General features: G+C 38.1%; 1 protein-coding gene across 1 annotated transcript; it reads left to right on the top strand.

The window, feature by feature from the left end:
* The first annotated feature begins 12,126 nt into the window (after positions 1 to 12,126).
* LOC144351957 (netrin receptor UNC5C-like) lies at positions 12,127 to 16,506 on the top strand. Its single transcript, XM_078009236.2, has 4 exons — positions 12,127 to 12,256; positions 13,714 to 13,998; positions 15,036 to 15,173; positions 16,418 to 16,506. Exons 1-4 carry the CDS (start codon positions 12,127 to 12,129, stop codon positions 16,504 to 16,506), a joined length of 642 nt encoding a protein of 213 aa, XP_077865362.1.
* Positions 16,507 to 16,865: the final 359 nt, after the last annotated feature.

The raw sequence follows: 16,865 nt of genomic DNA, 5'->3' as shown, positions 1-16,865 counted from the left end.
AGGCTTAATCTTAAACCAGTTCGTTGTATATTTACAATGACAGATGCCAAGCCGTTCCCGTACACACAGTGAATCACATGAATGTATTCCTGTACCTGTACTCCTGAAGGATATGCCACATAGCAGGTCTATAAATACGGTCAAACGAAGCCTTGAAATCTACAAAACTACCAATGCTGGCAGTTGACATGCTATGCACTTGTCCATGAACAACCAAAGTGAGAAAATCATGTCTACACAATCTCTAATTTGTCTTGAAGCCTTTTCAAGAGGATTATCTTGAACACTTTGCATGGTGTGCAGAAGAGGTAGATACCTAGATGTAATCAGAAAATATACTATACCCCAAATTATACAGCTTTATCACCTTGCCCACATCGTCATTAATGAAAAGCAGGATATACGAGGGGAAAATGTTTGTTTTCATTGTTGTTGTTGTCATTGTTGACTCCGTCTTAAAAAATTTTCTTGTGATTACAATTGCTTTTATCGCATTCCTTTCAAATTTGGATATTACAATAACCATATAATATAATTGGTTTGTGTTTAATGTATATTTTATTTCAAGATTTTTATCAGATTATCTTCAAATTTGTGAATCTTAACTATCACTATAAATTATCAACCAAGTTAAATTTTGGTGTAACTAGCAAGTGCAATTTTCACCCTATGGAGGGGAAATGTGACTGAAAAATAAAACGTTTGTTAGACGTAGAATTAAGTGGACAGATTGAAGATATATATATTGCTGACAGTGCGGACCAGATGTTAGTAAGTGTAGTAAATTAATACGTTGTTTTCATTACAATCTCTGACGTTTACTAAAAGCTCAAAGTCAAACAGGTTTTTAATCACCACGACCCAGTTTCCATCTTTTAACCATTTTTAAGCATCGTACTCAGAACAATGAGCACGAGACAAAGGGTGGTAGAATTATAATGAAGGTACAGCAAAAACTGTGTGATCAAACGACCAATGACATTAAATAATTGCTTAATATTGATACCATCGGATATGGGTAATTGCTATTTTAATTGTGTAATTTCCGTAATTTTCTTTTTTTACATCCATGGTAATGTATAAAATATGCACCCTGTGTAATTTCAAAACGCAATAATCGGCATATATTATGCCATGTTCATTATCCTATTAATATTGTATTAATAAGCCTATTAAAATTGTAATTCAAGAAAACAAATAATTTCATTTTAATTTTCATTTCCCTTGTGATTTCCGCTCCGCCCGCGTGTGATGCATCCGGACATCCATTTCACTCCGATACATGTAACATGTAGTAAGTGTACAAGAATCAGCACTGGCATACCTACACGTCTACACATATTAAATTTGCTATTTTCCATTAAAACATTCCTAATCCCAGCTTGTTTCAAATTTGTTGGGTCAAATTTATAACGTCCTGCAATCACCCCTCCAGCAACGTGTCCAACTAAACACCCTGTCAAAGGCTACTTGCGTGGTCACATACGATAATTCACGTCATTATGCAAATTTATGTGATAACCTACAAAAGAATTGTGAAGTATTCAGCGTTAGGGAACATCAGTCATCAGACACACACTGACAGTGGGAGAAGGGACTTTACTCTACTGCCTAATTATTGAACTGAAACAAAAAGATGATCAGAATAATGGTGACGTTGGTGGCTGGTAGCAACGGTAATTGTGTTATTTGTAAATCAGTTGTTATTATTCCCTGATAAGACCCCGAAATCCTCGCCTCGTGTTATAAAATATAGTCTTATTCGAATGCAAGCTGTGCAGTTTTACTTTGCAATTCTGATAATATATACTCCTTGTCAGAGTGTTCAACATTTTGAGCGCCATTGACATAATGATTATGTACAGTATGTTCTGGCCCCACATAACATATTGATGAGAATTGACAAGCTGTTTGGTCAAAAACTAAAAGCAATATCTTATCATAAAACTGTCCGTATGGGCCAAATTTATGGTAAAAAAATGAAAATATTGAAACTGACTAGTGAAACTGACAAGACATTACGGAGACGATTCCGTCCTGATAGTCTAACCTCCTGAAAATGTATACATTAATTACTATTTCACTTTTAATCTTTCCTATCAAATTTGTTTTAATTCTGATTTGAGAATTCGAAATAAGGTACCCGTCAGTGAATGAGTTTCGGGTAAATCGTCGCATTCAACATTCGAAGTCCAGAAGTTAAATTGTACAAAATCCGTTGCTGGCCATGCCCCATCCTCCGAATCGCACGGTTTGTTGGTGCGGGATTAGTCTGGGTAAATGCGTATTTCATGTTAAACAAATGGCCAAGTTTGATTGGATGCGCCTGTTGGAAAGGCGCCCAATCAGGCGGTGTGTAACATTGCGCGGTAATCTAAAAAACAAAATGTCGGAAATGGCGACGTGTAGCACGGTTCCATCAACATTCTTCTAGCAACGGTACGTATACGAGTGTGTTTAGGTTCTTTAACACAAAAAACTGGCGCTGCATTTTTTCACCCAGTTTTCTACAATGTTTTATGCCAACGTTACAGGCTGTTTGTGGCATACTTTGTCAGCAAAGTTACAAATATTTATACGTCGCCCATGTTTTAACAAAGTAATGAAACTGTCAACTCTGAAAGAAAATCTCAGAAACTCTACTTGACTGATTATTCAAAAGTTGTTGCACAATTTTCGTGAATTGCCAATCTCTGTCTTCGTTGCAACAAACTCATCTTTTTTTAGCTAGCAATGCCTCAATTGCATGGTTTTGGTGATCGGTGGGGCTTTTTATCTTGAAAAACTGCGTGATCTGTTCTTCTTGGGTCGCCATTAAAAAAACACCGCTCTACTGTATTTTGAAACAAGATAGCTGATTGGCTGCTTATTTTTGTCGCATCTCCTCTCCTCGTGCGCCTAGTAGTGGTTCAATCTGCCAAAGGTTAGTTTGGAGGGGTGACCCGAAACAAACGTTCTTTGGCTGGCGAAGATGGCCATACCCATCAGACTAAGTTCACAAAGGAAATTCTGAATGATTTTACAACATATAGGTTAGTTTAATTTGGAAATAGCCATGCAAAAATAAACCCAACGTTATAGGAATATCGTGCAAAAATATAACCACCATTGAGATTTATAAAACAAGCAGTGAGGCGGTGTCAATCGTAACAAAACCTATTGAATACGTAATATTAAAGATGCAAGATGGACGAAAACATATTTTTTAAATATTGTTGTTCGATACTGTAAAAATCGGATTGTGGTTTATCATAAACTAATAATATTGCGTTTGCAGGATGCGCAAAATTATTCGTTAGATGACAAATCCAAATGTGCAGCGATCATTAATGTAAATCGAAACAGCTCGTGCTCATACACGTTATAGAATCTCATTGTTTCATCGAGCGAAAACTCAGATATCAGCTACAAGAACAGCGTTTATTTTAACAGTATCAACCTGCAATATAAAATATGGCAAGTTTATGTCCGTAATGCATCTTTGTCGGGGCACAGGTATACATGCGTTTGTTTGTTAGTTAGTTAAATGCGTAGGAATATGTATCAATACATTTCTACATTTAGATAGATTTATTCATCTAGTGTTATCTTTATAAACAGTTTAGATTATTCTAGTTTATTCATATTTCCCTATTAACTGAGGAAATTACCCTATTATTTCACTGTTAGATCGTTTACATGTGTTCGTACATTAAGAGTTACCCCTATGAACAATGGAATCGACCTCAAACATGCTAATTATTATGCAAGTGTTACCCATGATTCCTACTCTCGATGGATATGGCGGTCATCAATGGAGTCCACATTTGAATTTCAAGTTATTCACCTATTTGCCCCTCATCAAGGGCACTCACAGTTTAATACTGAAGTTTGTACTACTGCTGTAATTACTGGTTGAAATGTTCAGCGTTCTACCCATGAATAAAGAAGTCATTTCGACTTTCTTTTGAACTCGATCACTTGAGTCTGCTGTATGTTCTGTGGAGATTTATTAAACGTCGCGATTTATTCGAACCGAATTCCCACAGCCACAATCTTTAAGCTGCAATTATTGAAGAGTAATTAGATTAAGTATACATAATTGTTCAATATAACACAAAGTGCATTCTCTAATTTAATTGAAATTATTTTTTTAATTGTTTTTTTTTTCTAAACAGAATTCAAACTCGAATTTAATATGATTCATGGTTCAGCTGATATCACATAATCATCCAGAAACAAACAAACAAATTAAATGTGCACGAACATAGGTTCCATTCATCGCAAACACGGGGATCCCAAGCCCTTATGTGCGCTATGCCGAATCATAAAGAATCTCACCCACATGCAAAGATTCAGACAGGTTAACTATATTGAGGAATATACCGTCCAAGTATGAACACACCTCCCGCCACAGAAGCGTTTCCTCGTTAGCGGGCGTGAATTTAGGAACGCTGCATTGTGCTTGAACTTGAAAACAGGTCATTTGAAAATGCAAGGTGGACGAAAACATACATTCTTCAATATTGTTGTTTGTTACTCCACCTGTGGACCAAATCGGACTATATAGATGAAAAATCAAAACTACCAATACGCATGTGCAGTCGTAGTTATAGTATGTACCAACAACAACCAATGCACATTTTAGAGAATTTTATTGTTTTATCGAATGAATCCCCAGATCTATGCTACAAATACATCGTTTTCATGTCACGATAAATCATAATACAATTGTAATCATCAAAATACCGTATCAATGAACAATAATGAAAATTACATGGTCTCATCCATATTCCATATTCCATATTTGAAATGCACTTGAACACGTACGCGTTTTTTAATTCGGCAATCACAATATTTGAAATATATGCTCATAAATGCATAGATCGATTAAATTCACTTTAATACAGAATGCATTTGTTTTGTGGGGAACACTGCAACTGCGCATGCGTAGTAAAAAAAATCGATGTCTATGTCATGAATTAGTTTACGCGTATCTGTTGACCGACTTAATTAGCTGATTATTAGCGAATTGCTGTGTTATGTCTGTCATCGTTTAGGCAGGCGAGGTCCTGCACGGAACTTGGCTCAGTGATTTGGAACAAATTACGAGATAACCGTCTCTATTCGAACTACTATTTCTGACAGTTGGTATCCATAGCTATTAATGTAGTGAACGATTAATCAAAAGATATGACGCATTCAGTACTTAGTGTGATTGGCTTTATGATTGAAGGTTACGCCTTAGAGTCTTAATACTGCTTTGTAATTGGTTAGAGGTTTTGAAAATGAATAAAGAGAGTTTTAGTTGGTCTTGGTGAGTACACGAGGACAGACGCAGTCTAGAGTCCGGTCCTGGAGAGTCTAAGGCAGTCTAAGCACAGTCTTGGGCTAGTATTGGGTCAGCCTTGCGATAGTCTTGGGGATTTTTCCCCAGGGCGATGTGTCTTATAGAGTGCTCAAAAGACCGACTAAGACAAGAGTTGAAACGTATTTCGTTGTGTGTGCTCTATTTGCCTGTAAAGCTTAAGTGACTTTCCCGATCCCGTACCTCAAGGGGACGAGATATAGAGACGAGACGAGATTCCCCCCTGACAAGTGTGGAGACCCCAGAGGAAAAGAAGTTTTAACCCTGATACGTGGTGGAGAATCCGAGCAGGTGTTTAACACACATTGAGATCCTGTGAAGAAAAGTGAAATGGCGAAGGTGTGTCTTTCTTGTGAACCGAACTAACAGCTCCATGGTAGAGACGACTCAAAAACTGCGCTTGACTACTAACACCATTAACAGTATGGCACCGATGTACAACGCTGAAGAGATGAAGACTTCGAAGCCCCTTTGGAAGGATGAGTATCGTATAGGACTGAATAATTAAGAATTGAGCGACATTAAAGACAAGAAGATGATAAAGAACGACCCGGACTAACACGATGACAAGAGGAGACGCTTATAGACTTTGATTAGAACTTTAGCTATTTGCTTAGAGAACTGCTCGCTGGACACTGTAACTGACACTGTGTAACTCAAGACGTTGAACTCTTTTTTTCAGAATCCTAACCCTATTGCTCAGTAATGTATAGTTTTGTAATGTATTGCTTGCTTTTCCTATCGTTTTTTCTTACCGTTTTTTTGTGATGTTGAATTGTATGTTATGTAAGCGCCCAGATCTTTTTTTGAACTGATATTTAGTGACGTGCGAGGTCCTTTATAACGATTTAAGCGCGCCTCAGTGGACAAGTATTTGCAACACAGTGTTTTGAGTTTTGTGAAGTTTTATGGTGTTTTAATGAGTTTATGAGTAAGGATTATGATGGGGAAAGTAATGCCCCAAGGAGTTTTTCAGAGTTTTGAGATTTGTCGATGTACAGAGATATCGACGTTTTAAGAGTTGTTTTTGTTTATGTGTTGTTTCCAGAATATTTCTGACGCTTTTTGAGTTGATAGCACCTTTGTAACGTTTTTGATGTCTTTTGGAATGAGAGGTGGTGCGCTTATATGCATATTGTTTGATAACGCAAGCTTTTGTTCATGATTGACAGGATTATATGTAACTCAGTAGTGCATATCGTTTTAGCCTTTTCCGTCTTTTTGCCAGAGGAGTATTGTGTTATGATAGCTTTGTCTTTGCATTCCGTTTCCACGCCGTATGACTTTTGTTTAGATTAACGACTTGTGAGTTTAGTTTCTGAAGTTTATAAGCGTATATGACAGGAGTTTGATTAATAGCTTTTTTTATTCATTGTTTATTAGTTACCGCTTTGCAATGCTTTAACCAAGAGACGCATCCCTGGTAATCACGTGATCATGCTGTCGACTGCAGCGATTGGCTGATCGCTTGGTTACACCGCCACGCCTTTTTTTTTGACCTTTTGATATAGTGTTTGTAACCTTAGTAACGAGAGACAGTGCAGCGACGGGTTACCTCAGCGAACTGTTTGAGAAAAGTGAGTCGATTGGTAGCCTTTCCCTTGTTTTTGATTTATAACCGTTGATATTTGAGACTTTATAACCATTGTATTTAGCCTTATAATCAGTTCATTAATCAGTGTGTTTTACTCTTTTTGATTTATACCTTTTATTAGTATTGTATTTAACCCATATGACGATGAGTAGAGGACGGTATCTTTGATTTGTGAACGTGCAATGCCAGGAGGCATAATCTCAGTTTGGGTGAAGGGATGTGTCATGAATTAGTTTATGCGTATCTGTTGACCGACTTAATTAGCTGATTATTAGCGAATTGCTGTGTTATGTCTGTCATCGTTTAGGCAGGCGAGGTCCTGGACAGAACTTGGCTCAGTGATTTGGAACTAATTACGAGATAACCGTCGCTATTCGGACTACTATTTCTGACAGTTGGTATCCGTAGTTATTAATGTAGTGAACGATTAATCAAAAGATATGACGTATTCAGTACGTAGTGTGATTGGCTTTATGATTGAAGGTTACGCCTTAGAGTCTTAATACTGCCTTGTAATTGGTTAGAGGTTTTGAAAATGAATAAAGAGAGTTTTAGTTTGTCTTGGCGAGTACACGAGGACAGACGCAGTCTAGAGTCCGGTTCTGGAGAGTCTAAGGCAGTCTAAGCAGTCTTGGGCTAGTCTTGGGTCAGCCTTGCGATAGTCTTGGGGATTTTTCCCCAGGGTGCTGTGTCTTATAGAGTGCTCAAAAGACCGACTAAGACGAGAGTTGAAACGTATTTCGTTGTGTGTGCTCTATTTGACTGTAAAGCTTAAGTGACTTTCCCGATCCCGTACCTCAAGGGGACGAGATATAGAGACGAGACAAGATTCCCCCCTGACAAGTGTGGAGACCCCAGAGGAAAAGAAGTTTTCCCCCTGATACGTGGTGGAGAAGCCGGGCAGGTGTTTAACACACATTGAGATCCTGTGAAGAAAAGTGAAATGGCGAAGGTGTGTCTTTCTTGTGAACCGAACTAACAGCTCCATGGCAGAGACGACTCAAAAACTGCGCTTGACTACTAACACTGTTAACAGTATGGCACCGATGTACAACACTGAAGAGATGAAGACTTCGAAGCCCCTTTGGAAGGATGAGTATCGTATAGGATTGAATAATTAAGAATTGAGCGACATTAAAGACAAGAAGATGATAAAGAACGACCCGGACTAACGCGATGACAAGAGGAGACGCTTATAGACTTTGATTAGAACTTTAGCTATTTGCTTAGAGAACTGCTCGCTGGACACTGTAACTGACACTGTGTAACTCAAGACGTAGAACTCTTTTTTTCAGAATCCTAACCCTATTGCTCAGTAATGTATAGTTTTGTAATGTATTGCTTGCTTTTCCTATCGTTTTTTCTTACCGTTTTTTTGTGATGTTGAATTGTATGTTATGTAAGCGCCCAGATCTTTTTTTGAACTGATATTTAGTGACGTGCGAGGTCCTTTATAACGATTTAAGCGCGCCTCAGTGGACAAGTATTTGCAACACAGTGTTTTGAGTTTTGTGAAGTTTTATGGTGTTTTAATGAGTTTATGAGTAAGGATTATGATGGGGAAAGTAATGCCCCAAGGAGTTTTTCAGAGTTTTGAGATTTTTTGATGTACAGAGATATCGACGTTTTAAGAGTTGTTTTTCTTTATGTGTTGTTTCCAGAATATTTCTGACGCTTTTTGAGTTGATAGCACCTTTGTAACGTTTTTGATGTCTTTTGGAATGAGAGGTGGTGCGCTTATATGCGTATTGTTTGATAACGCAAGCTTTTGTTCATGATTGACAGGATTATATGTAACTCAGTAGTGCATATCGTTTTAGCCTTTTCCGTCTTTTTGCCAGAGGAGTATTGTGTTATGATAGCTTTGTCTTTGCATTCCGTTTCCACGCCGTATGACTTTTGTTTAGATTAACGACTTGTGAGTTTAGTTTGTGAAGTTTATAAGCGTATATGACAGGAGTTTGATTAATAGCTTTTTTTATTCATTGTTTATTAGTTACCGCTTTGCAATGCTTTAACCAAGAGACGCATCCCTGGTAATCACGTGATCATGCTGTCGACTGCAGCGATTGGCTGATCGCTTGGTTACACCGCCATGCCTTAGTTTTTTGACCTTTTGATATAGTGTTTGTAACCTTAGTAACAAGAGACAGTGCAGCGAAGGGTTACCTCAGCGAACTGTTTGAGAAAAGTGAGTCGATTGGTAGCCTTTCCCTTGTTTTTGATTTATAACCGTTGATATTTGAGACTTTATAACCATTGTATTTAGACTTATAATCAGTTCATTAATCAGTGTGTTTTACTCTTTTTGATTTATACCTTTTATTAGTATTGTATTTAACCCATATGACGATGAGTAGAGGACGGTATCTTTGATTTGTGAACGTGCAATGCCGGGAGGCATAATCTCAGTTTGGGTGAAGGAATGTGTCATGATTTAGTTTACGCGTATCTGTTGACCGACTTAATTAGCTGATTATTAGCGAATTGCTGTGTTATGTCTGTCATCGTTTAGGCAGGCGAGGTCCTGGACAGAACTTGGCTCAGTGATTTGGAACTAATTACGAGATAACCGTCGCTATTCGGACTACTATTTCTGATAGTTGGTATCCGTAGTTATTATAAATGTAGTGAACGATTAATCAAAAGATATGACGTATTCAGTACTTAGTGTGATTGGCTTTATGATTGAAGGTTACGCCTTAGAGTCTTAATACTGCTTTGTAATTGGTTAGAGGTTTTGAAAATGAATAAAGAGAGTTTTAGTTGGTCTTGGCGAGTACACGAGGACAGACACAGTCTAGAGTCCGGTCCTGGAGAGTCTAAGGCAGTCTAAGCACAGTCTTGGGCTAGTCTTGGATCAACCTTGCGATAGTCTTGGGGATTTTCCCCCAGGGTGCTGTGTCTTATAGAGTGCTCAAAAGACCGACTAATACGAGAGTTGAAACGTATTTCGTTGTGTGTGCCTTATTTGACTGTAAAGCTTAAGTGACTTTCCCGATCCCGTACGTCAAGGGGACGAGATATAGAGACGAGATGAGATTCCCCCCTGACAAGTGTGGAGACCCCAGAGGAAAAGAAGTTTCCCCCCTGATATCTATTCTTCATGGCGTGAACGCGTTCTGGTCATTTGGCGCAAAGATACTAAATAGGAGAACTAAAAATGACTTTTATAAAATAGATATTGTGTTCTTGGCTTTTCAGATCACCCGATACCTGAGTTCATTGTTGAACCGACAGATGGTTACATTGTTAAAAATCGTCACGTGACCATGACGTGTGCGGTGAATTCCGCGACTGATTTACAATTCAAATGTAATGGAGAGTGGGTGACAGAAGTGCCTCCCGTACACGAGACTAATGGGGCGGGCAACACACGAAAACAAGCAAGCATAGGTAAGAGTCAATAACACCTATATTATTTAAATAACACAAATGTAAACTTTCGACCATATTCCAATATTATTCCCTTCAACTGTCTATTTCATCCCGGCAATTGATTCATCCAGTTTGCATATTTGTGTTGGTATTTGATCCATTTTTGTGTTTTTGAAAACCACTTAGTGCCTGTCGACCAATCACGCTCAGTGATCAATGCCCCAGACTTTATCTATACTATTTATTGTTTTATGTTTCTTTGTTTTCATAAAATGTTCTAGGACTTTTATATAAACATTCTAGAACATTGTATGAGCATCATTGATGAAACACTGACCTCGTGTTACTTTGTTAACTAAGAAACTCAGAACTCACACGTCATTGGTCAGGATGTCATCAGTCATTGTCTTTTGAGATATATGATTTGACGAGTAAGAACATGAATATTCATAAGTTGATCTTTATGCAGATCTTGCGTATAGGGTCACAATTTCGGTATGCAAATCGTGTGAGGACAATGACCACATATTCAGTAAGTTCAAGGCTCAGGCACACGTACTGTGTAATAAATATGTCAGGACTTTTATAGCATATTCCATTTGAAAATAGGGACACTGACCCCCTTTTAAATGTCGACCCTCTTTTGAACGCCTTCAAAAGTATGAGAATTGTCCCCCAAAATATATACCTATAGATAGTTTGGGTGGTGTTTTTTTTAATTCGGATATAAAGTCCTCTCACCGATGAAATAACTTTGATCGGAATTTATACACCTAAGAATACCTCATCCTATACTTAGCTATTTCGTATTCATTTTCAAATCACTCATGTTGTTTTGAATGTTTCTGAACATTCATATCGTACTGTGTGTTGTGACAACTTCTGATATTGATGGACGCGCAGGTCCTGAACCAGATGCTTCACTAGTTTCCTGTACATAGTATAATAGCAGTGAACCAGAGATGTCGCGAATGGGGGTAAGGTTCAGAATACACTGTGCATTGAAAAAAAAGAGTTGAATTCAGTACGCTGATGGTTATATAACAGACTTTTTGTGCTCGGGATATTTTCTGTACGACCCCCATCCTTGTGCTATATTCAGAATACTGCATCCACATCCATACCTGTACATTATCGAAATGTTGCACCCACACTAGTGCAATATACAGACCATGAGCTATTGATGTGAGGTGTACGTCTTGTCGGTTTTCGAGACCATCTCTGTCTTTTGTATATACAATTTTAAAAAAATAGTGAATTTTGAAATGACGTCCGTGGTTGCATATTTATAGGCTGGTGTAAGTTTGTCCAGTTCCAATAAATATTATATGATTACGTAATAAAAACAGAGCCCGAAACATTTGTACCGACACAATCACGTGACTCGAACGTGATAGGCCCGTGTGAGGATGAAGCACTGTAAGCCGGACAGCGTACACGTGGTTGTGTAACATGATGCATAATATCGAGTCAATCAAAACTACTTACAAGATTTGCCTGATTGGCTACCCAGCCCTAAAACACAATAACCTGACCAATAACAGCTTGTTTATTTTGGTACAATTGAGTATGTTCCTCGACTTAAAACCCTGACAATCTGTTTAATTTTCAATACATCGTTACGTCATGACTTTAACATCATTTTCATTTTTTTCTCATTTAGTAATAACACTTGATGAAATACAAGCGTTCTTCGGGAACGAAGACTACTGGTGCCAATGCGTCGCCTGGAAAGAGGGTAGTGGGACAGTTGAGAGCAGAAAAGCAACTGTGGTGATTGCATGTAAGTATTATTGCATCTTCCGCAATGACCTCGTGTCACATTGACCTCATATTGACATCACTTCGACCTCATCTCGACACCACATCACTTCGACTTCATTTCGACACCACATCTCGGTTTCACATCGACCTGGTACCGACATCGCATCGACCTCGTATTGACATCACATCGACCTCGTATCGACATCACACGATCTCATATTGACATCACAGCGACCTCATATTTACATAACATCGACCTCATATTGACATCACATCGACCTCATATTGACATCGCATTGACCTCCCATCTATATCGCATATAGATTACATCATCTCAATGATTGGTCTTGCATCCTCCTCATGTCGACCTTTGTGTTTTATTAAAGCGGTTTTCAGAAAAACTCGTTTTTCAATTTTATTTCGTTTCAAGCCGTATTCAAGATGGCGGCCTCCATAAAGTAAATATCGATGAATTATTTGCATTTATTTTATTATCACTTGTACGCCAGTTGACTGTGTGAGTATAATCATAGCGAACGTTAATTTATATGGCCGACTTTTTGCTTTGTTCAATTGTCCTTGAGTTATCCACGCATTTATACGGCTTACACATACATGCAGTTACCGGTTTATCTGATTGTCAGCCGTACTGTTTTGCTCATTGAATTATTGCTAAATACATAGAGAATCAAATAGTTCACCACATTCTACAAGACAATATGGTACATCGACTTGCCAGTAGTTACCGTTATGTAATTTGCATTTAAAATCATTTGTTGATTAGATTTGCTTATGTGACTTCATACAAATAATGCGATTTAAGCTAGCAACAGTTCGTGACGATTTTAATCAGCATGTAAGAATATCGCAAAATTGCGGTCGAAATTGTTCACCGAATATATTTCAAAATATAACATAATTGGTTGCAGCCATTTTATTTTGTGTGTTGTGAAAATATATTCACTTACCTCTTAGGGGTAACATGCATGTACTAAGTGACCAATTCGCGATCTACGATTCGCAAATGGACATTGCGCGTGATTTCACGTGATTACATCAGGATCCACATGCACAGCGTGACAAGTTGGCGTAGGCGGCGCCCTGGACTGCTGTGGGGTTCGCAGCAGTCCAGGGCGCCACCTACGCCAACTTGTATTCAAATATGAAGATAATTTATGCATATTTATTTACTTCCCTTTATAATGCAACATTTTGTTCACTCCGAAATTCCGGGGCAATATTTTGTACATTTTAATGTAATTTTCTTTGTCATTTTTTGGCGCAAATGGATATAATTCCTAATTAGGCTCTTGATTAAAATCTTTTTAAAAATCAGGGAAAGTTTATTTTGTTAATATGACAAATCTGGATTTGGCGTTCGAAAAGTTATTAAACAGTTCGTGCCTGTTTGCATATATTATTATTCATTAGAAAACTATTTTATGTGGTACCAAAAAAATACAATATATTTACTTCACGGTAAACCATCATACACCACTTGCCACTTGAACAGCATTGACACGTGATAACACAATATTTATGTAATTATTCAATAAGCTAAGGAAGTTCTGTGCAAAGCAAATTATGGTATTTAGGGTTATAATACTATAAACGTTTCCTTTTTATTCAGTTCTTGCAAAACGTTTCGTGAGAGAACCGATTGCAACTAGAACCGAGGTGGGACGTGCCGTTCAGCTCATGTGTCTCCCACCAAGAGGGAATCCTCTACCGGTTATCTTCTGGAAGAAGGATGGAAGACGGATAAATGTGGAAGAGGATCAACATTACAACATCGCTGCTGATGGTAGTCTGATTATAGTTCAGTCGAGATTGGCAGATACAGGAAATTATTCCTGTGTGGCGGAAAACATTGCCGGTGCAAGAAGAAGCAATATCGCAGAGCTGCAAGTATATGGTGAGTTGTGTTTCACAGTCACGAATTTCTAAAATAATTTCTAACACGCACACCTAGCCTTGCTGCGCCCTCGCCGATTCGCTTGGATCAATATTAAAGGATGGTAGTCGTCGTGCCACGCATGCGCGAGATATATGGGTCTCGTATAAACAAAAATGGCGAGTTTGGGTGTTGCGCAGATCAACGAGACAGTACAAACTGAGACGTTACTAATATAAGCTTTAATTAGGTATTTTTTTAGGTGATTGTAAGGTATCGAAGGAGTCACCGGCTGTAATTAGTTGAAGTCGCGCCCTGGTCAAACCTCATACTTGTGATTTCCATTAGAAGAGCGCATTGTTTATCAACACAACACAACACATGCGCTGCGCGACGACTGGGCGGAGTTTCAGAGAATACCCCGACAATGTGTTTTAAGTTCTGTGCCTAAGGAGGTGTTCATATGCAAAAAATGATTCTTGAGAAATACAGGTAGAACAAAAGTTGACATACTTATCCGTCCTATCATAAATTGGTATGACCTTGGCCTCCTGTTTGAGATCAGAACATGAGAGCGAAAATAAGCCAGTAGCGGCGAGACAGGGGGGCAGAGGGGGCGGTCGCTCCCTTAAAAAAATGTTTGGGGCGTCGCCCCTCGATCCAAAATAAAGCTGAAACCCTTTATATCAGCAAAATTTGCCCCTCAAAATTGACATTGTTTCTATAGCAATGAGTGAGCAATGTTTCCATTTCTATGGTATTCAATGATCTGGATGTAAATTGACCTTAGACTCGAATGGCCACCGAAATCTCGTTGAGATTGAGATCAACCACGAGACTTGTTTTAAACGTCTTCAACTCGTACTCTCTCCCGTCATCATGATCGGGTCCACTGCCCCTTGGCCTACGTACCATGATATTTGTAATTAAGATGCATGATAAACAGCTTGCCTTCCGATGTATTAAGTTTATTTGCTTTAGTCGTTCGATATCCTACACCAACCCTGTTGAACAAAAACAGTTAAAAGTGAAACAGATGAAATAATATGATTTTTCAGATCCTCCCGCGGTCAATGGTGAATGGTCTACGTGGAGTGCCTGGACCAGTTGTGAGAGTGAATGTGACAATAGCACACAGAAAAGGACAAGGACTTGTTCAAACCCCACACCCCGGAATGGAGGAACACCATGCTCTGGTAAGTAATGTCCAGTGATATTCAACATCTACGATATGTTTTCATTTCAATATGTGACTTGATTAACATACTTCACTACCAATTAGCATTTCAAATGTGTTGAACGTAGAAATGAACACCACTATTGTTGCTAGGCAACCAGGCTGTCTTTCAGACTTGTTACATTACTGTGAAAGTGTGTGTTCATTTGTTTTCAATTAAAGTACAAACGTAATCAACTTATTCTTACGAGAGCAATCTCCCGTACAAGTTGTATTTAACCTCCTAAGCTCTAGCAAGTATTGATAAATATACTGAGCTACAAGAAGTAATAAACCTACATTGAACTGATGCAATTGAGTTTCCAATTCGATTAACGACTGAACAACTTGTATTACTCCCCAGGTTTTGTTTAATGTAGTGACAAGGGAAATGCAATTACTTAGTCTGTACGTAAGATATTCGATAAATAATTTAACATGTAACTATAGCCATGCACGCATGTTTAGGGAGTTGATGTGTGGGAGAAGACGATTTTTTTCACGATTTTAATCTTTGCCAGGTGTTGCAATTATTGTAATCCATATTTGTAAGATTGTGCGTTACGATGAAAAGCATAGTTAAAGCGGGAGGGTCGTCACCTGTCACGTGTCCCAAGCGACGATAACAACACACGCTAAAAACGCAAAGGCTCATGGGCAGACTTTTGTTTGCAAACATTGACACGCTATGGCCATCTGACGCATGCGTAGGTGACGACACCCCCACTTTAAATTCTCACTTGTAATATATACGTTGTTATAGTTACAAACGCGAATTTTCTTGTCGCCATTTTCAAGTTAAATATACGACATAATTGGTAACATTGATTTTTTAATATTTCTGTCTGATACTTCACGTTGATGGCTACATTACTAGTCTATGCTTTGTCACAAACAAAAAACTGTTCTTGAAATTCAAACCCAAGTATCCGTTCAATGAAACAATGAAAGTCCATACTGTATCTCTAATATAAAAGTGAAAAGCATTTAATTGACAATTTTCAGTCAATTTTACAACATTTGAGTTTGAAATCTTGTGGTAAATAAATAAATAAATAAAATATGTGTGCTGTCAAATGCAAAAGAAATATTTTTGTTTCTAAATTATTATAATTCCTTGCCCCCTCTTTTCAGAAAATCTGTATCCATTAGAATAAACTTGTCTACCACTTTTGCATACTGACCATGGGTAATAGAAATACGATTTTTGCTTTCTTCTAATAGGTTTGTTTGAATGCAAGAACGGGGTACTGGTGGAGACGACAGATACATGTGATGGACACGACCATTGCGGAGACAATTACGATGAATAAGGAAGGCTGATGTGAGTTAGGGGTTGGCCATTATAAACGCCAGAGGCGGATAGTGAATTTTAAAATTAAGAAAACTTTGCACAAAGGTATTCTGAAAACAAATTTCTCGGGAAAATAACAGTTTACATGACCCATTTCAGATTCTCAGTTGACCAAGGGTGGTAACATGTGCATGTTTTTTTTATTTAATATATTTGGCAACCAAAGTTCCGTACATTGTATTGAGTTGTTTTCTTTCAGCAATGTATGAAAATAGAAAAGACAAGTTCGAATAGAGATGGATAATTTAACATAAAAAAAAGCGTTGAAAACTGCATTTTCCTCGGTGAAGCTACATAACACACTAAACAGCAGACATG

The sequence above is a fragment of the Saccoglossus kowalevskii genome, chromosome 12, assembly GCF_978046115.1.
Source record: "Saccoglossus kowalevskii chromosome 12, keSacKowa6.1, whole genome shotgun sequence".
In the NCBI taxonomy this organism is placed as follows: domain Eukaryota; kingdom Metazoa; phylum Hemichordata; class Enteropneusta; family Harrimaniidae; genus Saccoglossus; species Saccoglossus kowalevskii.
Note: the sequence above shows the minus strand (reverse complement) of the source record. Positions and strands in the feature narration are given on the sequence as shown.

Bases quoted from the DNA above. Each gene is read 5' to 3' on its own strand.
- LOC144351957 (XM_078009236.2), top strand. From the start codon at position 12,127: ATGACCTCGTGTCACATTGACCTCATATTGACATCACTTCGACCTCAT. The intron at 12,257-13,713 runs GTATTGACATCA...CTTTTTATTCAG, and splicing joins ACCGACATCGCATCGACCTC to TTCTTGCAAAACGTTTCGTG. The intron at 13,999-15,035 runs GTGAGTTGTGTT...ATGATTTTTCAG, and splicing joins CGCAGAGCTGCAAGTATATG to ATCCTCCCGCGGTCAATGGT.